Source organism: Gambusia affinis, linkage group LG09, assembly GCF_019740435.1.
Source record: "Gambusia affinis linkage group LG09, SWU_Gaff_1.0, whole genome shotgun sequence".
Classification (NCBI taxonomy): domain Eukaryota; kingdom Metazoa; phylum Chordata; class Actinopteri; order Cyprinodontiformes; family Poeciliidae; genus Gambusia; species Gambusia affinis.
The window spans coordinates 13,258,409-13,284,813 of NC_057876.1; the positions used below are offsets into that span (position 1 = coordinate 13,258,409).

General features: G+C 39.3%; 2 protein-coding genes across 2 annotated transcripts; one reads left to right on the forward strand and one right to left on the reverse strand.

Moving 5' to 3' along the window:
- Window positions 1-1,927: 1,927 nt before the first annotated feature.
- Window positions 1,928-24,709, reverse strand: slc34a1b (solute carrier family 34 member 1b). The gene is made up of 12 exons (XM_044127362.1): window positions 24,647-24,709; window positions 22,351-22,530; window positions 21,838-21,984; window positions 21,449-21,592; window positions 18,948-19,059; window positions 18,263-18,458; window positions 17,211-17,306; window positions 17,068-17,134; window positions 16,797-16,964; window positions 16,445-16,561; window positions 3,385-3,509; window positions 1,928-3,249 (listed from the first exon to the last, which is right to left on the reverse strand). Exons 2-12 carry the CDS (start codon window positions 22,520-22,522, stop codon window positions 2,644-2,646), a joined length of 1,950 nt encoding a protein of 649 aa, XP_043983297.1. The 5' UTR covers window positions 22,523-22,530; window positions 24,647-24,709; the 3' UTR covers window positions 1,928-2,643.
- Window positions 7,675-10,564, forward strand: LOC122837194 (girdin-like). Its single transcript, XM_044127361.1, has one exon. The coding sequence runs from the start codon at window positions 7,748-7,750 to the stop codon at window positions 10,301-10,303; it is 2,556 nt and encodes an 851-aa protein (XP_043983296.1). The 5' UTR covers window positions 7,675-7,747; the 3' UTR covers window positions 10,304-10,564.
- Window positions 24,710-26,405: the final 1,696 nt, after the last annotated feature.

A 26,405-nucleotide genomic window follows, 5' to 3' on the forward strand; every position in this document is an offset into this window, starting at 1 on the left:
CTCCTGAGCTGCTGAAATTCAAGTGACTAGTGATATGAGAATCTTGCTGCAGCAGCGTATCCTGCAGATCATTCTCTGGGATGGGAATCTGCTGCATATGCAATCCTAATGGTGATCAGTTCCTACTCTAAAATAGAATGTGGTGCATTCAGTATCAACAGCAGCAAGCCTGTGTCGATCAGTGATAAACCGTTCCACACAACTTGAACTTTCCTCCTTTTTTTCATTTGCTCACAGTACAACAAACTGAATTGCTTTTAATATGAACTTCAGGCGAACAATGAAGAGCATTACTGTGCAGTGGAAGACAGTTTTCAGAATTCTCTCCAAGCGAATATCAGGTGAGCTCATGCTGAAATTAAATTACACCAAGGTGGATTTTGTTTGCCAGGTTCAACTGGTCACACAAAATTTTTATTAAAGGGCATTTACACTCATCAATTATCCACTGTTTTTGTGTTGTCTCCAACACATGACCCAAAAAAGCACATTTAAGTTTGTGGTTGCATTTTTGGCAAACTGTGAAAAAGGCGTATGAATACTTTTGCAAGGTGCTATAACCTTTGATGACAATTTCTTAACAGTCCTGGTGTTGAAATATCCAAAACATGTTTGAAGAAAATTTGTATATCTTTTAGTCCCTTCAGTGTTCATAAAGGCAGTGCAATGTTGACGATCAGATTGCTATAAATAAAAATTGCATGCTTTCAACTATTGCCTGCATTGTTTATTTATGTATTCTAGCTTTGAAAGAAAAATGCTTTTGAAATCTAATTTTCTCTCTGGTCAGTGTGTTTTTTTTTTTTTCTTGTGAAATGTTTTGCTATGAAAATTTCAATAGATCAATATAAATATTTCATCAGCCTCTTGCTAGAACTGTACATCACTCCACCGGTTCCTAATATCTGGACATTGTCGTTGAATTTTCACACAGACAATTTGGTCGCCAGTCGTAAAGCAACACCTGTCTGTGGGAAATGATTTGCGTCAACATTAACATTTTGCTGTATAGTTAACGATTGTCACTGGACCAGTTGGAGCAGCTTCACGGCTGAAGAGTCACTGCAAACTACGAGTTGTCGACTTTTCTGAAACACATGATCAATTGTTAGTCTGCAAACAAGAACAAAGCACAAATTCACACATTCTGCAACACCTCCCAAATGAAATGTGAACACTCACCCACTTAGTGAGCACACACAAGCGCAGACAAAGACACGGACTGCACAGGACACACAGACGGGTCGCTGAAGACATCATTCATGTGAGGACACTCTTCAGTTCCTTTTAGCAGCTGTGTAAATTCATTCACCCAGAAACAACCTCAGATGCAGATCAAATTTTAACAGGCAGCTTACATCATAGCAGCCTTTCATTAGCTCTGTATTATATCAACCGCACCTAGTTTTTTTTCCTCGACAGATCTAGAGCTGAACTGTTGTAGATAAAAAAAATTTAAAAATTAGGAGAAAAATTACAGAGCGATTCAGAACCCTTATGAATAAAATAACTTGTGAACATCACTCACGCATACGGAAAACAGAAAAATAAATTATATATTTTTTTAATTGCAATATGTTGATGTTTAACTGCAGTAATAAAAAACATAGCATAATGCCCATGTTTTTTATGGCCATTATGCCAAAATGGGCAAGCAGCCAAGGCATGTAACATGAAGATCTTTTTTGCAGCCGTCCCTAATTTGCATCCTGGCCTCATCACCCTTTGATGGACGTCACTTCTGTCTCTTTGAAGTTGCATGTCTCTCACCTCTCAAATGAAATCCATAGAGGCTGCTAACTTCTTGGAAAAATAGCGTACCTTTGCTGTTGTGTACTCATTTAGAAGAAATCTTTGTAACTTTTCAGGTCTACGTAAAAAAAATAATTGCAAAAATATTGTTCATTTAAAGTTGTGCTTTATTTGATCATGAAAACTGAAAGTGCCTCGGTACTCAGTTCTTTATTGAGAAATGTTGACATTTCTAAGTCTGATCTATACTTATCTCTGAAAAAATTGCTATAATTAAAAGGTAAAGATTCTAATGTTTTACTCATTTGTTTCACCAAAAGATAAACAAAACGTGTTTTCTTCAGGGGGGAATGTTAGGACACTATACACCCTATTAGGAAGCGTTGCCCCCTGGAGGAAGTGAAAAGAATTGCACACCAGTTCTTAAATAAATAAAATCTGTGGAAATTGTACAGATTTTTGTCATATTGTGATTATTAATGGATATTTTGATGGCTTTAATCCTCCTAAAACATGCTGAGAAAGCATAGAAAAGGCAGCTTTAGCATCTGTCAAAATAACAGTTTAATGTGGTTGAAAAGATGTCTCTTGATGTCTAAATGTGGTTGAAAAATTTGTTAGCTAAATTTAGATTGAACACAATGGTCAAGCAGAGTCTATTATTCTTGACAGCTTTATGACTGAAGAGGACATTTAAACATAATAATATGCATTTGGATAGATTGAAGGCTACACCTTATGACAGCTGAAACAAGCTGAGCCGAGATAGCATTACATATTGACTATTATTTGACTTCAGAAAAACACAAAAGCTTCTCTTTTTTCTCCTGGTTTGTTACAAATTTCAGATTTTCAAAGGACAGTACAAAATCCAGTTTGTTGTTAGTCCAACTACAGTGGAGTACTGTTGCACCTCTCCAAGCCTTTTAATTTAAAAACCGGCACACCTGGTCTGATCTCTTCCAAGCAGTCCAGAACCGGGTTATTGTAAGCCAGCTGTTCTTTCTTCTGGGACGACCCGGACTCATCCTGCGTTCTGACAGACATTGTGTGTGGTGAGATTGGGTCTTCATCTTCCTTGTCTTGGTTCTGACCCGCCTCGCAAGTGAAACTGCAGCAGACAGTTGCCTTCACTATCAAGCGGTCAAGAGGTTTGAGAGAATGCATCCACTTGGGCAGGAAGTCCCAGGTTTGGAGTTTGGTGGGCAGATGCCGGGGGCTGTGAGCCTGCATCGTGTTTACTACAGCAATGAAGAGAATGATACCCACAAAAGGACCCCCAACTCCAGCCATCACCTGCCAGCCAGCCAGAGAAAGGCCCAACACGAGGGATGGAAGGAGCAGGAAACACAAGAGAAGGTAGAGGATGGCAAACCAGCGGTATTTGGCCGTGCGTTCCCCCAGAACATAAGCCATCCTGATGGGCAGCCGCATGAACGGAACAGGATACCACAGCAGGATGCCAAAAACATTGAAGAGGAGGTGACACAACGCAATCTAGGTGGAATAAAGGCAAACAGTTGAAAAGCAAGGACCAGATGTTTCCTCTTTTTTCACAGACATGTAAAACAAAATCCTACCATCGTAACATTTTTGTTTTGTTTTGTTGTCTCTAATAAAACAGAAGCAAACCTGAATGGAAGCTACTATTTTGTTCCCAGGACTGGCCAGAGCTGCCAGTAAGGCGGTGGCAGTGGTGCCGATGTTGGAGCCCAGCGTGAGCGGATAGGCCCGCTCCAGACTGATGACACCAATTCCTAGCAGATAGGATAATAAAACATGTTGTGGAAATACAGAAAAAAAAAAAAATTGCAGAAATTGTGTCAGTGATGTCTCATTGCTCTTCATTTGGTTTTATTACATATTTCTGCATCGTGTTAGACAATGATGTCACTGGGAGCCAGAGCTGAAATCCAATATGCAGGACAAGCAGAAATCTATTTTTGTATTAAAAGCTGTTTTTGCCTTTTCAGTTTAAGCTTAGTTAATTACCTCTGTTGGATGTGGGGATTATTCTGATCTCCCATTTATCACTATGTAGCAGGCTGATGACTCAGTCGTCACCGATTTTATATGCTTCCTTTAGCCGTCCACTGACTGTGCTGGTGACGAAAGGGGCTCTTACAGACTTCATAAGACTCTGTCAGTGGATTTATGCAGTCATATGTGTTTATATTTATCTAAGAATCAAACATAAAATAAAAAAATATGATATTTTCTTATTCAGGACAACCTCTGAGTCTTATTATTCCCAGTAGCAGAGGACAAAATAAATAATAAATAAATAAATATTTCATAAGTAGCAAATACAATATACCTGTATGTTGGCAATTTATTTCTTTTGTAGTAAATGTCCTTTTAGAGGCCATGGTGTTAAAATTTATTTATGTACAGGAAGCTATGGCAAAAGCTCAGTTTATGGGCTGGCATGTTTCAGTACATACTTCAAATCCAAATTACTTTAGGAACCTGTGTGCCTTTATGTTGTTGATGTTCTACCTATTTAACCTCTCAAACTGAGCTATGTTGTTTTTGACTCTTACAGGAGAGACTCAAAAACTGCTCAACAAGTTATATGACTTTACGTTCTTTAATTAATGTATTACTACTATAGTAACGTACTCAGAAAATACTGAGTAGGAAATCAAGATGTATTTAATAATAATAATAATAATAATAATAATAATAATAATAATAATAATAATAATAATAATAATAATAATAATAATAATAATAATAATAATAATAATAATAATAATAATAAAGATTAAAAAGATATAATAATCTTGACTCCAGGTCCAGTCCAGCCCTGATGTAAGTGTGAACAATTCTAGTCAAAAACAGCTTCACTTGGGGGCAGGGTAGCTCCAGTTTTGAGGTTTACGTGGGAGGAATATGAAAACAAATCATATGCTCTAATATCTTACGGGTTAGGAGCAAATATGCAGCAGGGCAAAAGAAAAAACAGAGGAGCGTGAAGAATAAGAGTGAAAAACATATTTCTGACAGACTTAGGCTCATAGAAACAGTTTTTTGCCGTATGAGTGGGAAAATTATTGTTTATGTCAGGGGTACATAAGGTAAAATGTGTGGTGTGAGTCTTGGTTTACTCAGTTCTTTGGAAAGTAAAGAGGAGTTTGGTGTAGAAGCGATAATATTCCAGCCCCACCTTCTAAAAAAGCCTACTTAGGTTCTCTCTCAGGTCTTTTTTGTTGCATCACATGGAGATTTGCTGCATTTCTTATCTCATGCTCCAAATTCAATTTCCATGCTTCCACTAAATTATAAAATCATATAATTTTGATTGTATGTAATCGCAGCAAAAGCAATACTGTTTTCTTGCAAAAGGTTTTTGATTATTAGCCTTCCAATAAATATCTGTCATTTCTTTTGGCATATATTCATTTCTGATTCATGATGTGCAGATGTCTCACTTTAAGTCCTGCGTTGCTAAGCACATCACACGTCCGTTTCCATAATTTCTATCATTTCACATTCCCAGTAAATTTATACTAGTCTCACTTAGTGCTATGACTACTCCAACACACCATACTGAATCAGGCAAGCAGCAGCTCAAACACAGATGTTTGCATGTGACAGATAACTTTTTATAGAGATTAATAGTGAACTACCTTCAACTTCAACTTGTAACTTCAAATGAATCATACGGCCAGCAGATTTAAATTTAAACTTATTTTTACTCAGTGAAGGAGTTTGTTTCTCCAGGGTTCAGTGGCTTAGGAATCAGCAACTCTTTCTTTCCAAAAGATGTTTTAGGCAAAAAAAAACAAAACAAAACAAAAAAAAGACAAAAACAATAAATCACTTTTGGCAAAAAAATGACTCAGAGCTGTATTTTAGGCAGGTGGCCTAAAATAAAGATATTTACAATGTCTTCAAAGAGTAGCCAAAGTCAAATTATTTTATTCAACTGACAATTTTATTCATAAAGGGACAAAACCCTTTTCCAAGCTGGCCTGTACGTCTGGGACAAGTTTTTAAAAAAAATCAGACCTCAGACTTTGGGACTCCAGTGAACCACAGTGTGAGTCTTTGTCCACTAATGGAGAAACCGTGATACCGTGGTGAACCTTCTCCAAGAGGCTCCGGCCAACTGAAATTACTCCAAGATCCAGACAAATCGTCCAGAAAACTGCCAAATAGCCGAAACACTGACTTCCTTTAAATCAGGCTAAAAGTCCACCTGCTTAGAGCTGCCTTTGATGAATTGTAAGTTTAACATTGTTCAACGTATTGGATGTGTATTTGCTTGATGATTCATTATATAATGCTTCTTGCCTACTTCATAATTAGTGACTGCATGATGTTTTTACTGATGTAGGATTTTCCTCAGAGTATTATAAGCCTGGCGGGTCACCAGGCTTTACGTGGACCCCCACAAGGCTAACTATCACCTACTTCCTTTAGTTTTTATTTTAATGTTTGCATTTTTTAAGACTTTATTAATCTTCCAATAACACATAGTTATCCAGGGATATTTTCAAATTTCCTGTCAACTTTTAACAGCTTTTAACTCAAAAACATGGCAGTTTATCTGGGGGAAACCCTGTAACGTAAAGCAGTCGTCCCCAACCCCAGGGCCATGGACCAGTTGGTACCGGCCCGCACAAGAAATAATGAAATATTTCCGTTTAACGTATTATCCGAGTCTGGAGGATCTTTTATTTTGAAAATCCTTCAACCGGATTCTCTCAGTTACGTCTTGCGCACAAGCGTGGAGCCATATAAGCAGCAAAATGAGTAAGAAACAGATCAGATGTCTTTGGAAAGTTTCTTTATGAAGGGAAAAGGCCCAGAGAAGAGCACCACAATGGAGCACCCTGCCACATTATAACTATGAACTTCAGTATGCCCTATTTTAGTGCATAACTTAGCATAATTTTTCACATCTTTTGGAAATAAAAATGATTTCCGATTGTTTTCAGCTCCCTCGCTGCAAAAACACTAAATCTTACCAAGTAGTTTTAGTCTAGTTTATTGTGCAAACATCTTAGTACACTTAAGATAAGCCACAACTAACTCATGAGTAACTTTTCAGGAGGATATAGGAGCTTGTTTTAAGTCAGTGATTCCTTAATATTGATGAAAAAATACTAGTTCCATTGGCAGATTATTTCACTTATAACTGGGGAAAAAACGTTTTGTTTTAAGTATCATATTCTGTCAATCGAACTAATAATTCTTCAGCAATTTTAAGGAATTATTTACTTAAACAAGCTTCTATATCTTGCTTAAAAGTTGCTTATTGGTCAGTTTTTGTCTTCTTATTAAGTTATTTTCACTAGAAACTGTACAAAAAGAGGAAAAAAAATTGCTAAAATTTTGCCTTAAAAATTCAACTTTACTGATCCCAAAGGGAAATTAAATGTTGTTGTAACTCATATAGTTTTGGTAAATGATAACATTACCCAAACCACGAATTTCAGTAATTACCATTGGCCAGAAAGGGAGTCGGAATTAGTGGCTTCCTTGGCATCATCTGGGTCAACAGGCCTGCCCGTTTCCCCTTTTTCTGTTTTCGGGCGCAATGTTTCCTTTTCACCATTGGTACCCTGCTGTGCCAGTCCATTGTCCTCAAGAGTCGCTGTCTCTCAAGTGCGTATTTTAGCCTTGGAGATATGTTACCAGCTCAACTGTCTCCAATAGCCATCAGATAATCCGCGCTGCATTCAGCCATAAAGTTTGTTTTGATTCAAACTTCAGCAGTTTTCTAGTTGTTCTGCTGAGGTGGTGACATCAATTTGTGACATCACACGAAATGATGTCACAAAGAGTGATGCACTGGAGTGCATCAAAAAGCTGCACTCTTGAAATCTACCGTCATAACCATTTCAGACGAGAGAGCGAGAGGAAATAGAAGGATTGTCTCCGAACTAAAGATTGAAACGGAAAGCTTTCAAGTCAACTCTTAACAAACCAATAAAGAAAAACATTTAGAAGTTTTTGGAATTGTCAAGAAAAAAAACAACAAACAATGAGTGAAAGCGGTATGCCGTCGACTTCTGCTTGTGAACAACAAGCCTTAGAAAGAGAGACCCTAAAGCTCCAACGGATCCTGAAAGAAGTCAATAGGATGTCAATAGAGAGACAGACTCTAATAAAATCAAATGAGGAGTTGAGGATCAAACTTACAAACATACAAAAAGCCACGGTTGAGAAAGACATGCTGCTTAGCGAGAAAGAGGAGGACTTTAAAAAGGTGTTCGACCTCAACAAAATTTTAAAAGAGGAAAACAACAAACTGGAGCAGAAAACTACCGACTTGGGCCAGAAAAACACTGCCCTGGAGAAAGAAAAAACTGCTGTAGGGCAGAAAAGCACCACCCTTGAACAAGTAAACGCTGCTCTGGAAAACGAAAAGACCAATCTGGAACAGAAAATCGCCACCCTGGAGCAGAAGAATAGTGCCTTGGAGCAAATAATCACCACGCTGAAGGAGGAAAACACCGCCCTTCAGGGTCTGGAAAACACTGCCCCAGAGAAGGACAAGACCACCCTGGAGAAAACAAACAGCGCCTTAGAAAAGGAAAAACATACCCTGACGCAGAAAAACAGCACCCTGGAGACAGAAAAAACTGCTCTGAAGCAGAAAATCACTGCCTTGGAAATGGAAAAAAATACCCTGGAGCAGGAAAAAACTGCCTTAGAGCAAAAGAATACTGCCCTGGAGCAGGAAAACACCACACTGGAGGAGAAAATTACTGCCTTAGAAAAGGAAAAACATACTCTGGAGAATAAAAGAAATTATATAAAACATAAAAATATCACCCTTGAGCAAGTAAAGTTCGCCCTGGAGAAGGAAAACTACGCCCTGGTGGATGAAAACAGGACCTTGGAGAAGAGAATGGCCACCCGGAAGGAGGAATGTATCGCACTGTCGGAGAACAACGCCACCTTGGAGCAGGAAATATGTGACTTAGAGAAAAGAATTGAAGCCCTGGAGCAGGAAAACTCCAGACAGTGGCACAAAAACACCTCTCTGGAGCAGGAAAAAACTGCTCTGGAACAGAAAACCACCACAATGGAGCAAATTACCACTGCCTTGGAGCAGAAAATCGCCGCCCTGGGTCAAAAAAACACTGAACTGGAGCACGAAAACACTGCCCTTCAGGCTCTGAAAAACGCTTCCCTGGAGAAGGAAATGACCAACCTGGAGCAGAAAATCACTGCCTTAGAAAAGGAGAGAAAAACACTGGAGCAGGAAAAAACTGCCTTAAAGCAAAAGAATAGAGCCCTGGAGCAGGAAAACACCACACTGGAGCAGGAAAACACCACACTGGAGCAGAAAATCACTTCCTTAGAAGAGGAAATCAATACTCTGGGGCATAAAAAAAATTATATAAAACATAAAAATATCATCCTTGAGCAAGCAAAGTTCGGCCTGGAGAAGGAAAACCTCGCCCTAATGGATGAAAACAACACCTTGGAGAAGAGAATGGCCACCCGGAAGGAGGAATGTACCGCACTGTTGGAGAACAACGCCACCTTGGAGCAGGAAATATGTGACTTAGAGAAAAGAATTGAAGCCCTGGAGCAGGAAAACTCCAGACAGTGGCACAAAAACACCACTCTGGAGCAGGAAAAAACTGCTCTGGAACAGAAAACCACCACAATGGAGCAAATTACCACTGCCTTGGAGCAGAAAATCGCCGCCCTGGGTCAGAAAAACACTGAACTGGAGCAGGAAAACACTGCCCTTCAGGATCTGAAAAACGCTTCCCTGGAGAAGGAAATTACCAACCTGGAGCAGAAAATCACTGCCTTAGAAAAGGAGAGAAATACACTGGAGCAGGAAAACAATAAACTTGAACAGGAAAAAACTGCTCTCGGACAGAAAAGCAACACCCTTGAGCAAGTAAACACTGCCCTGGAGAAGGAAAACACCGCCCTGAAGCAGAAAAACACTGCCCTGAAGCAGGAAAACAACGCCCACGGTCAGAAAAACAACTCCTTGGAGCAGGAAAAAACTGCTCTAGGGCAGAGAAACACCACCCTGGAGCAGAGAAACACCACCCTGGAGCAGAGAAACACCGACATGGCACAGAAAATCACTGTCTTGGAAAAGGAAAGAATTACCCTGAAGCAGGAAATCTTTACTTTAAACCAGGTAAACGACATCTTGGAAGAGGAAGGCAACTTTTTTGAGCGTGAAAAAATCTCTTTTGAAGAGAAATACCTCTTTTTGGAGCAAATAAACGCGGCCCAGAAGCAGAAATGCGCTGCTCTGGAGCAAAAAAGCTCAGCATTGGAGAAAATAATCGACGCCTTGGAGCAGGAAAAGGCTGCCGTGGAGGAGAAAAGCGCTGCCTCGGAGCATATGCGCACTGAGCTGCAGCTTGAATTAGAAAATCTGAACCATTGTACGAGGAAAAAAATGGAACAGCTGAACCAGGAGACATCAGAAGAAGAAACCCAGGAAAACATCCAGCCAGTTTCAGAACAGCCACAAGAGCAGGTGCCTATATTGAAACGTGCGATCGGAGGCTGTATTGACACTCTCAGATACTGGACTGAAATATTCTACTTTTAAGTAAAGAAGTGTCATAAGGGCTCCAGGCTTCACACTTGATTATCGGTGGCAGTGGAATGGACAACAGGAGGACAACAGGACTGCGGTGTCAGGGGAAGCTTGACACTAGGGGGCTGATAGCGGAAGAGCTTAATGCTTGAAAGATGTTGGCAGGAGAGCTTGAGGCCCGCAGGACTGCCGAGTCCATACCGAGTCCTGTTGGTCTCCAGGCTGACCTCCAGGGCTTTGTAGCGAGTCCTGTCGGTCTCCTGGCTGACCTCCAGGGCTTTGTAGCGAGTCCTGTCGGTCTCCTGGCTGACCTCCAGGGCTTTGTAGCGAGTCCTGTCGGTCTCCTGGCTGACCTCCAGAGATTCGTAGCGAGTCCTGTCGGTCTCCTGGCTGACCTCCAGGGCTTCGTAGCGAGTCCTGTCGGTCTCCAGGCTGACCTCCAGGGCTTTGTAGCGAGTCCTGTCGGTCTCCTGGCTGACCTCCAGAGATTCGTAGCGAGTCCTGTTGGTCTCCAGGCTGACAGTCCTGTCGGTCTCCAGGCTGACCTCCAGAGATTCTGAGTCCTGTCGGTCTCCAGGCTGACCTCCAGAGATTCGTAGCGAGTCCTGTAGGTCTCCAGGCTGACCTCCAGAGATTAAATGGCAGTCCTGTCGGTCTCCAGGCTGACCTCCAGAGATGAGTCCTGTTGGTCTCAGGCTGACCTCCAGGGATTCAGAAGCGAGTCCTGTTGGTCTCCAGGCTGACCTCCAGGGCTTCGTAGCGAGTCCTGTTGGTCTCCAGGCTGACCTCCAGTGAGTCCTGTTGATCTCCAGGCTGACCTCCAGAGATTCGTGGTAGCGAGTCCTGTTGATCTCCAGGCTGACCTCCAGAGATTCAGTGCAGTCCTGTTGATCTCCTGGCTGACCTCCAGGGCTTGAAGAGTCCTGTTGATCTCCAGGCTGACCTCCAGGGCTTTAGGCGAGTCCTGTTGATCTCCAGGCTGACCTCCAGAGATTCGTGGCAGTCCTATTGATCTCCAGGCTGACCTCCAGAGATTCGTAGCGAGTCCTGTTGATCTCCAGGCTGACCTCCAGAGATTGTGGCGAGTCCTGTTGATCTCCAGGCTGAGGTCTCCAGGCTGACCTCCAGAGATTCGTAGCGAGTCCTGTCAGTCTCCAGGCTGACCTCCAGGGCTTCGTAGCGAGTCCTGTTGGTCTCTCGGCCACTGCCAATGTTCCCCGAGGTTTCTACTATGTCGCGCATCCTCCTAGGCTCTCCAGCCATCGTCCTCCAGGCTGCTGTTCCCACTGTCCTCCTCAGATTCTTTTGGTGATCCTTAGTTGTTTCCATCTAATTCTGCCTTGTTTTCCACATCTGTTCTTCATTAGTGATTCTAATTATGTTTATTACTTGTTTCTAGTTATTTTTCTTTGTTCTATTTAGGTTCCTTTAGTCTACTTACTCATTTGATTTTGGTTATTTCCTTGTGTTCCTCCAGCAGTTGGAAAATAAGGGAATCTAAAATGATTGATTGTATATTGTAATTGTAAAGACATGCAATTTTACTGCGGGTGGGTGGGACAAATATGTCTGGAGAGACATATTTGGCCTGTCTCTCCAGGGCAAATATATTTATAAATAAAATATTTATATATAAATATTTTATTTATAAATAAAATATTTATATATAAATATTTTATTTATAAATAAAATATTTATAAATAAATATTTTATTTATAAATAAATAAAGAAGGTATCTATTTTAAATAAATAATTTTTTTTATTTATAAATAAATTTGATTATTTATTTTAAATAAATAAATAAATACATTTATTTTATATAAATAAATTTGCTTATTTTACATGAATAAAATAAATTTATTCATTTAAATAAATAACCTTTTGGCGACCATAAATAAATTAATTAAATTAATTAATTAATGTAATTTATTATTTATTTATTGATAAATAAATAATAAATGTATTTATTTTAAATAAATAAAATAAATTTATTTATAAATAAATTTAAATATTTATTTAAAATAAATAAATTAATTAATTTTAAAAAATCAACCAATCTCTACTTTGGAGTGGATGCTGGAAACGTCTGCATTGATTTAAACTATCAATATTTGAAAACTTTCTAAAGATTTGATTACTTATTTAATTTTTAAAAGTATAATTTCTCCAAGTTAGTAGTTGTTAAGATTAGACAGTGACACTGTGTCATTTTAGGGCTCATGCAAACCGATTTTGGACTTTTTGGTGACCATCTTCATTTTATTCCTGGGTCAGCTGGACCACAGTGTTCCACTCGTTGGCATGCAGTTCTCCCTCTGTCTCTATAAATGGAAACAATGTCCTCGTTTGTCAACTGTCCATTCAAAAGGAAAGAGGAGGAGAAAAATGCTGATCGACTTACAATGCAATGTAGTTTGTTTGTTTTTAGTCTATGGTTATATCTGCTCAAGTTGTGGGCAAGTCCAGTGCAGATTGAATGACGAACATACACTCACTACATGCTGTGATTTTTATTTGCTACCGCACCTATTCACGGATTTAATTTGTGCAACATAACTATCAAATCATTCAAAGAAAATCTGCCTATTTGCAGATGCAGCATATCTAAAATATTAGAAAGAAAAGGCATCTTGGGAAACGGAAACACAAAGCTCCTTGACATTGTATTGGCTGGCACCTTTGTAAAGCAGCCAATCCAGGAGCGCCATTCATTTTTCTTGGTGTTTATTGGATGTAACCCAACAGTGGAGAGAAGGAAGACTGTTGACATTAACTTCATGACCTCCAGTAGTGCTAAGACAGTTTCCACTGTGAATACTAATGTATATTGTAATATATATGGTGCTTAAACTATTAAAATGAAACATTGCAAGCATTTTTAGATGGGGTCTCAAGTACTTGCATATTGCAGATATTTGCAGGTGGTTGTGCTCGCTAACCTCTGTGAATTCAGGCTGTCCAACTCCACAGTAATGCGTTTTGTTATCTTTGTTAGAGAGGAACCGTGAAATGGTCTGGCAACCTGAAAGTGACAGTTCTATGCTTGGTGGCGGACATTTTTCGACGGCTGAATTCTAATTGATGGAACCAACTGCAACACTCTTCAGTGTGGATGGTTTTACTACATGAAGTTACCTGTATGAAAAAAATGACCTTCTGATATCAAGAAGGCCCTATCTGGAGAGAAAAATCATAAAGATCAATTTTGTGCAGAAACGTCACAGGTGATAAAGACATGCAATTTTACAAACCGCTGCTACTGAGACATGAAAACGTCCTTTATCTCTTAAACAATCGAACAATTTGGAAGGGAATTCACAGAAGGGTGAGGTCAAGCTGTGAGGCAACGATATTCTTTATCACATGTTAAAGATTAATTAGAAGCTTAACAATATGCTCATAACGTTCCTGCAAAGACAGGACATAAGGATAAATCACATTAGAAAACTATTTATAAACTGTACCAATCACTAATGAATTCGTGGGGAGAATAACACACTGCATATAAAAGCAGGATTGGAAAACGAAGACAATCTAACATTAACAACAGATGAAGGGGAGTTAATCTGTACACAATAGTGGACTACAACATGCGCCCCCTGGTGGAAGAATATGAATTGTGCTTTTTTTTTGAACACCAAGCCGAAAGACTAAATATTGACTTTGGACCGACTGTTGGAGACCGTGTGGACCAAAGTCATTATAATTAACTAAAAAGTAACCAAAACTGAAATTGGGAAAACATTTTCGTTAACTGAAATAAATAAAACGGTAATTAATTAACAGGAACTACAGTGTGCATTTATAAAACTAACTAACATACTGAAATTGTAGATATAATATGTTTTGCTTCCGTGTTTATGAATCCATTTATTAGCCTTCAAATCTTTCCTGGTGGCAATTATGTCAACTAGCCCATATAAAAAGACACCAGAGTCAGTCGGTTGATCAATAATAATTGAAGAATATTTTGAAAATAGTATCCTCTGTTGCATATTCATTACCCAAAGGATGAATATACAATCACAATATTCTATGTAGCCTAAGCTATAAAAAAATTAACCAAAGTATAAAAGAACAAACTATAATTAATAAAAAATAAACTAATTCTAATCAATATTTAACTAATAATAACAAATAAGAACAAGCAAACACACGTGAAAACTATTTAAAACTAGCTGAAGAAACAAAAAGGGGGAAAAAAGGGAACTGTTTTTCAAAATTATCTATACAAAATAAAAATCTGAATATTGTGGTATGCATTTGTATTCAGGCTCCGTTGAAAAATTCTTTGTAGAACCACTTTTTAATGCATTCTAGTTCTAACACCTGCGACAGACTGGCTACCTGTCCAGGGTGTACCCCGCCTCTCGCCCGGAACGCAGATAGGCACCTGCAACCCTCCCGACCCCATTAGGGACGAAGGGTGTATAGAAAATGGATGGATGGATGGATGGATAGTTCTAACACTTTCATATTATTATATGGATTTCGTTACTGTACTTAAGTACAATCTTAGTGTATCTGTACTTTACTTAAGTATATTTAATAATGGATACTCTTTTACTCCACTACATTTTACAGTAAGTATCTGTACTTTCTACTTACTACATTTCTACAAACCGTCCGTTACTCGTTACATCAAGTGCGCTTTTTTCCCCGTTAAAATATGAAGTTCAGGGACTTAACAAGGCGCTGTAAATCCAAGCAATAACGTGACCTACTAATTACTGTTTTCAGTCCTCCCAGACATGCGCAGTGGTTTCCACTAAGCGGGAGATGATGTCTGTCTAATCGTCAGTAATAGAATTTCGCAACATAAATCATAAGATTTGGCGACATGTAAAATCAGCAGCGCTTCACTTTCACAGACGGTGGAAACTTCGTCCGACTTTTAGCGTCACTTGGAAAGAAGCTTAAAGAAAGGTAAGCTATGTGGACGTGATGTTAGCAAAACTAGCTGTACAGAGACACATATGGTGCATCTGCGATGACAAAACGTTGTCAGCCATGCGTTTAATTATTGTGTGGAAGTGTTGTTTTATGTGTCGCATAAATGGGACAACGCTGTGACCAAAATCTGCTACATAGTGATAGTGATGAACGATCCGATTCTTCTGGACGGATTTTTACTAAGTCCTATAGGACTGAAGCCTCACTGAGAGCCGTTCTTTGTTCTTGTAACGCTCTGCATACACTGCAGTAGCTATTCTTATTTTATTTAATTAAGAAATAGATAGATTTATTTAATTGGCCAATAAACAAAACAAGAACGTGTAGCAGAGCTGCTCTTTGATTGTGTTGGTAACCTGTCATGGTGGCATACAGGGTGAGAACAGTCATTGTCCTTCTGCCTGGTTACTTCTTGCACCTTGGACAGTATTCATAGTTGAGTGTTGTTTACCATTGGGGCATTGCCTTAATTTCTATGTTTAATGGAGCAGACAGTTGTGGTTTGTGATATGGGTGATATATCTTTTAGGGATGGTAGGAAACCACTGCGGATTGTGCCACAGAGATGGAAGCAAAGCAGAATGAAGAAGAGTTTGAATTGATAATGATACTGGTTAAATTTATTTCAGCTCTCAGTATTTAATATCTAGGTGTTTTTATGGGAATGTGGATTTAAGATGTTTCCATCCCTGAAATTATGATGCATAGAATCACAAATCTAAATCTAAACTGTCACAGAGAGTAAACACACTAAAAACATGCTCTATCTGTGGTATTGTTAATTAAAATGGCACATATTTTATGTATTAAAATTAAATATGATAGGTACGCTTAATTATATTGTATTCGAGATTAAGTAATGCATTCAGGAAGTACTTTTACTTTTAATACTTAAGTATTTTTAAAAGCCAGTACTTTTTTACTTTTACTCAAGTAAAAGTGTTAATGTGGTACTTTTACTTTTACTAGAGTACATTTTTGTCCATGTATTTGTACTTTTACTTAAGTACATTTTTTTAGTACTTTCTACAACACTGTGCAAAAGTAACCTCGGGGGATTGAGTGACTTCAGTTCTTGAACTGAAATAGACTGCGCGTTTTCTTTTTATATGTAATGCAAAGTCGTTCCAGTTCACAAAAGAAGATACAATAATTTGATGTCCCCTTGATAAGAGCGTGAAAATAAAGCGCGATACTCACCAACTAGAGGAGTCATAGCTGAGGTGAAAACCGAGCTGCTCTGGACGACAAACGTAACCCCTGCGCCTACAAACATGGCGATGTACCCCGCCAGCCACCCAAATGGATACGGCAGGTCTGGTCGGAGAAAAGTGGGAGAAATTAAATGCACAAAAATGTACAGCCATCTAATGGATCAATTACACTCAAATCTGCCTGTAGGTCAACACGGCCTATTGATCAACAATGAAGCCAAACTGGAATAGAAAACCCAATCCACCTTGTATCCTTAGAAAAATGTCATTGTTTTTTCCAGGATTGTTAATAACAGCATGAATATAACAACATATGAAAGCCTGCAGAGTGAGCCCACCTGTATTAATGACTTTATGGATGACCTTTGCCATTTGACCTTGAAGCAGAGAATTGAGCAGTTTGACCAGAAGCAGCAGACATGTGCAGAGGACGGCCAGAGAGGCTGCCAGGAGAATTAGCCCCACTGTGAGGTCTGACAGTTCTGTAGAGGCAAACAAATGTCGGCCTACAGAGACAGATCCCACAAACTGTTTTATTGTACTGAATTTCATTTTTTAAAATACATATTAAAGAAATAATAATGTGTCACAGCAAAACTGCAAACCCACACTTGACATGTGTTGAGGATAAGTGAGAACCGAGACCACAGCCTCCAGCACTTTTATTGGCAGCAGACTACAGAAAGAAAGATGGAGCTTCATGAGAGCCACGTTTAAACCACAGAGTGTGTGTGTTTCAAACTAGCTATTACCAAGTCTGTGTTATTCCAGCACCACTGTTTCACCAGGCTCTGGTTCCTCATGACCTCATTTCCCATGGCGATCCCTGTGATCACACATTTGTCCAGCTGATGGGAAAAGGATGCATTTTTTTCAGCACATTTCAGGGCAGTAAGGTTAAAGAATGAAAAAAAATATATAGTTTTTTTTAAAACATTTACTGTCAGTTTGAGTTCATGTTGCTGTCAATGAAAACTTTGATCATCTTTTCCTCTTTGGGAATATCCAACAATTAATTCCAAAATTTGGAATTTGTATGTTAGTTTGGGATACTAAACATTGATCTAACAAAGTCCAATCTTGATAGAAAAGATTGTTTTTTTATTATTTCAATGGTTATTTGGTACAACTATTCAATACCTTTTGAAAAATTAGAGCAAATTCCTGTCTGGAAAACATGTTACAGTCTCAGTATATGGATTGATAGAGTTGGGATAACGTGTTTATTTGTATTTTTAGGGGTTTGTATCAGATAAATATAATGTCCATCCATCTACTCTCTGTTTGCTGGTTTGAATAAATCATGATCTCTTTAGTCTGGCTTTTTGTTTTTATATTCCATGTATTTGCAGAAAAACAGGGGAGAACTCAGATAAATTTTGTATGAAATTTTGGCAGAGAAAATTTGGTATAAACCTGCAAGCCAAATTTTCTTCTGGCAGTGAGTGACTTGATGAAAGGTTTTTTATTAGTAATGTGTAACGACGTAGCGAGATAAAACAATGGAAATCATTTTACCAAAGAAAGATGTCATTAATAATCATTTCCCTGCACTCCGTTTCTCTGGTGATTCATTGCAGCTACCCAGGAGTGAAGAACATCCTGATGCTTATTTGTGACTATCAGGATGTTCCCTACCTTTGTCCTCTTAATATCTCAACACTTTTGGCAAAAAAAAAAAAAAAAAAAAAAAAAAAACGACAACAAAGTACTCAACTAATGAAGGATGACGTGGCACCAACTGTTTTACTGAGCGGTTTATTGGACAGGATATTTACAAACACGACCAAGCGAAGGTTTTTACCTGTATAATGAGCTTGGTGACTGGCTCAGTGATGACCTTCAGTAGCTCAGGTGCTTCCTCCCCAGGCTGCAGTCTGAAGACACTGACCAGCCACTGGGACAGATGGGTAATGACCCCGCTCGCTACCTCCAAGGGCAACAGCACCAGCACCGACAGCCAGTTGAAGCAGTCGTGGACTGTTGCTCCGGCGAAGGCCCTGCAGAGGGTCACAGTCATTAACTCTGGTCACTCAAGGTCACTCGGCATCAGGCTGATCATCTACTTTGAACAATAGCTTGTTAAACTGATTTTTACAGTTGCGGTCTTCTAGACAAGAGTGATATAATGAGTGTTTGACTGTGATGTTGTTTATTGCAAAATGTTGGCATAAATAATTATTTAATAACGCAGATAAAATAATATGCCATCTGTTCAGTATGTTATCATTTCATGGCAGATTTTTGCCGGGGTAGAATTAGACTGGATGCGTGCCATTATTGTCACTTTCACACTGAAATAGAGCTTAGAAAGCAGCAAGCAGCTGCCAGTGCTTCCTCTTCCACCTCTTCTGCTTTCAGAAGAGGTGGAAAGAAGAGTTTTCCTCTTTATCCCCCTCCCCACATAGTCATTACTTGTCTTTTTCAGTTTCCTCTTTCCTGCTCCTGTGTTTCCTTCACTCTTTGACTCACTACGTTTGCTCGCTCACCGTTGAAACTCGTTTCTTTCCGCGGCCTGCATCATGGCTACGATGGTGTTTGTGACAGAGGTTCCGATATTTGTGCCCATGATAACTGGAACGGCCAACTTCACTTTCAACACTGCGAGAGAGGAGAGACAGAAAAGAGGGTTGTTGTTTTTTTTTTCACAGTCTGCATCAAAGTGATTACGATGCAGCACCTCACATGTACAAAAGGAGCTCTTTTGCCGTGAAACGTCCAAGTTATCAAGAAGAGCCATTTATGGCAGCAGTAATTGCGACACATGACCCACTCTTTTAATGGTGATGAGAGATGGCTGTGATTTCCAAGTGAGAGGAGGCAGCTTTACGGGAGAGGTTAATGTGGAGAGCATCTTTAATGGGGAGAACCGAGAGGACATACATCATGCAGGCGAGCATCCTTACCATCCTCTAAGTTTGGTAATTATCAGCAATCTAATTTTACTTAATTTTTTATCTTTTAAAAGGGGCAGAGAGCCAACTTCTGTAGTATGATGTCAGATTTTTACAGACTGATTGTGGAGCCCGAGAGCAAGAAACCCTGGACTGAATGAAAGAGAGAAAACTCACAGTTGGCATAGTGTGACATGACATCATGCAGAGCCACTTTTTCACATTCTCTCACCTTGTAATCACAAGCAACATGTCATTTGGGGACTGGTAGACCAACACAAAATAGTATATTTTTATGATGCAGTAGTAAAACGATACATTTAGTATTTTTTTCAAAGGTTTTTAATAATAAAATTGAGGCACGCTGTATTGATGCAATACTTTTTGCTATATTTACATCAGAAGATTTTTTTTTATATACATATATATATCTCTGCACCTTTGCACTTCTACTCAAATGCTTGATTTGAGACATCAGTGAGCAACAGTTTTCGGATTTTTAAATTGATTTAGGTCTGAACTTTAACTAGGCCATTAGAACACATGAATAGTCATGAATATGCCTTGATGCAAATCACTCCAGCTGCAAGGCAAATCTACGCCCTGGTCATTTGTAACCTCCAACAGGTTTACTTCCAGGATGGTCAGCATGATGCTGCCACCAGCATATTTCACAGTTGAAATGGTGTGTTCAGGAAGATGTTCTGCGTTAATTTTGGTGTCCACACACTCCGAAGAACGTCCTTCAAAACGTTCTGAAATCCTTGGTCTTTATCTCCGTCCTCCCTGACAAACCTTTTATCTGGTCTTTATGTTTTTCATAGAGAGCAGAATTTTATTCCTCCCACTTCTCTTCTGTTGTATCATTGTTGTCATACAGGAGTTCACCTCCAGCTACTGCGTTCAGCAGCAGAGAGCCTGGTGGAGGTCCTGTTATGACATTTTATGGATTTTGGAGACTTTTAGTATTTGGCCGTTTTCTTTCAGGGTGGATTTGCTTTGACAGCCAAACCCATGTATTGTGACAGCTGTGAACTATTTTCTAAACAGAGGGATGACTGATTTCAAATCCTTTAGAGGCATCTTTAAACCCCTCTTACTTTGCTATTCACTTTCACTTCAAAAGTCAAGAAAATACAAAACTAAGGTTTAAAAAGGGTAAACCTCATTTTTTTTATTATTACAGAAGATTTTAGAGATTTTATTTTTATTGTTTATTTACATTGCTTCCTCAACATTGCTAAAATTAATCTTAAATATTCATTATGTCCAAACTTGCAAGAAAAACACGTAACTATAAATGTTACTGGTAGAAATAAGTTTCTGCTGTCAGACCAATTTTCACATTTTATTTTTTTCTCTGAGTTTTAATACATAAACTAATTTATTTTTTTTTCTCTGTATGAGGTTACTGGATTTGTTACGACATATTTCTTGGAGTGAACCAACGTACATAAACATATATTTTGGTACAAGTACACTTTTACATTCACATAGCTTAAACTCAGACAACACTAATTTGGTCAAACTAATCAAAGCTTAATAAAGGTGCTAATAATGTTCATAACTAGAGATTTACTTGCCAGTTTATTTCCTCAGTTATTTTTCAAGATAGAAAATGTAATTGGCTCTGCATCTGCTTAACACCTACTTGTCCCACTGCATTCATGTAAATGTGCACAGAATCTAATCTACCTGTTTTACCTCATACATATTTTAACACGGGCTGATTTCGTTAAATTAATCTAGATTCCATTATCTATGCCAAAAGCAAATCAAACAACATAATGCTGTGTCGCCTGCAGTCAGTTGGGTTTCGAAGCCAATTTCTGAGAAGCTCTATTGTCGAAAATGTGCAAAGGGAGTTTTCAATTCCCAGGGTTCTTTGCTGTCTGAATATTGGTCCATTTATTGTAATATGTATGTATGCAAAGTATTTGCCTGGAGATAAGTGCACAATGCAGTAAACATGCAAAATATATACCAGGCTGGTTATCTTTCTCTGTTCCTTCCATTTCAAAAATCTTATTTACAGTTAAAACCAGCTCATCTTCCAACACACAAACATTTGCACAGGTTTTCATGCGCCCACTCACATCCTGAGGCCACCAGACTGACAACAATGGAGGTGGAGGTGGATGAGCTCTGAACGAGGACGGTGACCAGGATCCCCACCACCAGTCCTGCCACGGGGTTGGACAGCACGGCATTGTCCTGGAAAATGTCCCCTGCCACTTTACCTGGTTAAATATTGCACCCATGTACACAGAGGGAAACATACAAACACAGACAAAACACAAAATTGATTACTCTGAGGAATGGCAACACTCACACTGCTCATTTCCTCTTCTTCAAGAAGGTCACCAGATGATGGCTTGGCAGTAAATGATACAGTAGGATGGTGAATTGTCCCTCACTGAGTCACTCTTTTGTCACACATCAGCTAGCTGAGTCACACTCAGCACGCAGTGAGGGCTATACTTACCCCCTGCTAACTGGAAGGCAGAGCTCAGCGTGTCCAACGAGCAAATGAAGAGGAAGAGGAGGATGAAAAGGAGAGGGATCTTTGATAGATTGATAAGATGCTGCTTGATCTTGCCTGGACTCACAGCTGTAGTGTGCGGAGAGTTTTCTGTTGGAAACAAAGACCAAGAGAAAGGTTTAGGTTTGCATCAGGGCATAGATAGCTTAAGACTGGCCTATTTTCCCCATAAGAAAAAACAGAAAAATAGCAAGCTTCAAGTTAGAGTTTCTCTTTTTCATGTGAAATCTGGCTTCTGAATATAAAAATGTTGTACTTGTATGAGAACAAAGCGTTCACATGTACAACATACACAGTGAAGCACCTGCTGAGTTACCAGGGAGCCAGAAAAGCCCATTGGGATTTTGCCTCTTTCTTGTACATGTTCCTTATCTACAAGAATTCCCCTTTCTAAGGAAATCAAGCCAGCTGCCACACCAAGAGAGGAAAGTGTGAATCTCCTCTTGATGCCTATACCTTTTTCTGTGTGTACACTGCCTGCATTTATTGACAGTGCAGTAGAGAAGCGATTGGGACGTTCATTGTAGCACTCAGAGCTGCCAGTGAGGTCAAGAGTGGATCCGATGCCAGACTCCCTGTCCTCCTCCAGTGAGAGTTTGGGCTGGGAGGAGAGCTGAACCACATGCATCTTCAGGCCTGAGAGAACACGGGGTTCACATTTAGGTTGCTAGTGGTGACATTAAAGCTTTTCAAATACGTACCAATCAGATTCAAATACACATGCACATGAACATGGATGTTGTGTTGAATTTAGAGCGTTTTTTTATTATTTGAACCATTCTTTTTTCTCCGAAGGAAAGTAAACAGATTGCATTTCAAGTAATTTTTGAGAACAATAATTGGGCACATAGGTTTTAATTTATACATTTTTGTTTTCTTTCAATCCAGACACGGCCCAAATTAAACATATATCCTTAAATACAGAAAGTAATCTGCATCTTGATGACACACTTTTTGCAGTCATGAAAGTAAATCTGATAAATAACTAAAGCCAAAAATCCCCTCCACCATGAAAATATATTATCCTGTCCATGATGAGTGTATGTAAAACTGTAAAAGGCTGAAAGTTTCCACAGTAAGTGAGACCTGTGCCCCGTCCACAGGGCTCTGCAGCTGAGCAGGGAGAAAACATGTGGCACTCTGAGTGCTGTGCAAAGATGCTCAAGTAATTAAAATCACAGGATGGCACCACTGTAGAGGAAACAGATGAGAGTGAATGTGTTTATCAGCCACCTGCAGCAGTAAAAAGAAATCAGTGGAGACCAGCATTTCTTGTATATGAGCCCATCTCTCACAGAGGCGCCGAGACCGGCAGCAGACAAGCAATTACAAAAGAACAAAAGCCACCCACATTGTTTCTAAGTGGCACCTTTTCTTGATTTGAGGTCAGATTGAGTGCCACATCTCCTGGCAAATGAAAGCGTTTTCAGAATCAGTGAGATCAACATCGGTATCAGTGTAACTTGTCCCCCATTTCTACTTTCTCAAAGGCACCCTTCACCTCTCAAAGAGCTATGACTGCCTTTAAAGAATTTTCTATTTTAAGCATAGAGTGCCTACTTTTCCCTTTTTGCATATCAGCTTTATTTTAGAGCCTTCAAGGCAGGAAAAAAAAACAAAAAAAAAAACGTGTCCCTTAAAAGCAAAGAGGATGGAAGTAATTACAGCAGGCAAAATCACAGTAATTACAGTCACTGCATCATTAGCATTGAATGCAACATCTTCCAGCAGTTCCTAATGGGTGGAGATTAATTGTTAGCATATGTACATGTATATCTGTATGTGGGAGTGGGTGAAGCAGCTTCTACAGAGCACAGCTAAAATAGTCTCTGGTCATATTTTGTGTTGGTAACACTCAATGTTGTCTGAGTGTTGCTGGTTGTCTGGCAGTTCGACACTCAATCTTTTTCATCCATTGGCAAGTTTTTCTTTAAATCTGGTCAGAGAAAAGCGTAGAAATTTCAAACGTCTTCCTGCGGCAGGGATGCTACAGATTTGCTTGTCGAAAGACAAATAATGAGATACGACAAGTTTTATTCCCATACAAGTGTTATTATAAAACATAACAATTTATCTGAACTGATGGGACACGAGTCGTAAAACTGTCACCAGCAACAAAAAGCATCGTATGAACACTGTATCACAACTTTGCTCCTTCTGGACCTTGGACAACCACATATCTTGCTCTGAACCAGAAAGTCCTAAAGAAGAACGTCTGCTCATCACTCACTGACCTCGAGTTCAAGCACACTTGGATTATTCTGCAAGACAATGATTAAAAGCACCCCAGCAAATCCACCTTTGAATGGTTTCCACAAAGGAACTAGTTGTCTTGTCTAACTCTGAACTAAAGTTCAAATAAGATGTTGTGTCATTGCCTTAAATAGGCCATCAATGCACTCACTACTGGGCCTTAAATCCTCCTCGATGATAAAGAACTCATTGCTGATTACTCCAAATGTTTGATGGCACAATAAGTTATTATTTATAACGTCAAATATATTTTCACATAGGCCCAGATTGGTTGGAGTAGATATTTCCTTTAGTAAGTGAAATCATTTGAAAACCTCATTTGCATTTGCATTCAAATCTGCACATTTAAGTGCAACCAAAACAGCAAACACAAGGAACATGTAAGGAAGCAAACCTTTTCTTTCACACCGCTCCACATGAAAAAAAAAATATATAGATAAATCAAACTTGACACAAAGATCAGATTTATTGATATTGTTTCTCAAGTGCAGCCTCTTACCTGGTGTCAAACAGCATCTGTGTGAGACCTGGAAAGCAACGCATCAAGTTGGGGAGAAAATCATCTTTAAATACGCTCTCAGACCTGAAAGTGTTGAGAGGGGCACCTGTTCCTTTGGTGATTAACTTGAGACAACACTGTTAATCAATAGCACAAAGAGATAAGTTAATGATGCATTAGTTAAAAGGGTATGTAGTGCACTCGGTAATGATTGATGCTCTCTCAGACGGTGTAATTTTCACTTGATTTGGTGCCAGATAAGGGGATTTAAAGACGAAGCTGCCAGTTTGATTTGATCCAACATGAGAACACTGAGAGAAACCTGACACCTAGTGGTGAATCTGGAGGAATGCCGCTGACTGTTTTGGTCCTCGTTTTCTCACGCAGCCGTTTTCATCCTGCTGTGGAACATAGCAAAGATTAGCTGACTATTTCTTTTTCAAGATAAGCCAGTGAAAGTAATAAAATATTTTGGAGAGTAATCTGCTCTCAGCTGGTACAGGTACTCCCCTCAACTCCGGCCGCTTACGTTTAAGTATGTTTTGATTGGACAAGAGCTATCAGGGGAATTTTTTTGACAGCCTCACACAGAGATGCACATTTACCCTTACACTCCACTGCTCACACACGGTGTTCTTCTCAGAAACAGAGTTGGCCTGAGTAACTGGGTGATATAATTATTAATAATTAGTTCAGCTTGAGTTTTTCCCTGTCAGCAGTTCCCCTAACCAGATCTGGCGAACCTGCTGACCTCATGCCTGCATCCACAAACCCAGTGGAGCAGAATTCAATAACACCCTCAGCAACACTTTTACTCGCCAAATGATAATGAGAGCTGGGACAAAAAGGAAGGAGACGCAGAGGCAAGCTCTGTTGTTGGTGTTTTTCAGCCATTTGTTGACTACAGAGATGAATTCTTTCAGATTTGGTAACACTGCAGGCAGAGAAGGAGTGAAACATGGATATCCACACACATGCAGTCACTTCTAAATGCAGACACACAGCTAAAGCTGTGGAACATCTCTGAGGCCCTTAAAAAGCCCTCCATACTGCAGTTAATCCCCTCTCCAAATGCAGAAGTCGTTGAGAGGATGCCGCCACCTGTCATCCTGGGGATAAAGAAACCGAAGTGACGGTGTCTTCATCCTGCCATTCTGCACACACCTGTCGGTCAGCCATCAGTCCAGCTCCGCTCCTCTTCAGCTGTGGTCTAAGCTCACTCTAAGGAAGGTCAGATAAGGCTTTAGCAAAGAACACACCCTTTAGTGATTTGCTGTGTGTGATACTTTGCAGCATTACAAGACATGACATTGCTTTGGCTAATAAGTCATTGTGGATTGAGGAAGCTAAACAGTTTGCTCAAGTGCTCCATTTTTTTTTTTTTTATCCTGAAAAATAACTCAAGGTTAATAACAAATGAGACCCATTAATCAGAAGCAATACTGTGCAAAAGTTTTGCTCTAAACTGTTAACATTTGCATTGCATAATAAGCTGGAATTACTGTAATATTTTAAGTACGGTATTCTTAATCAAAGTTTATCATCTTCCAACTATACAATGTTTCAAAAAATAACAATCTTGAAAGTCTTGCATGCATTTTTATTGAGCTCCTCTTCTTCAATACCCTTAAATAGAATCCATCATAATTATTTGTCTTCAGAAATCATGTAATTTCACTTTAAAGTAAAGGTTGAAACAACAAAAAGGTGATAAAGTTCTGTCTTGTCTTAGACTTCCAATAGGATTTGAGCCTGGGCT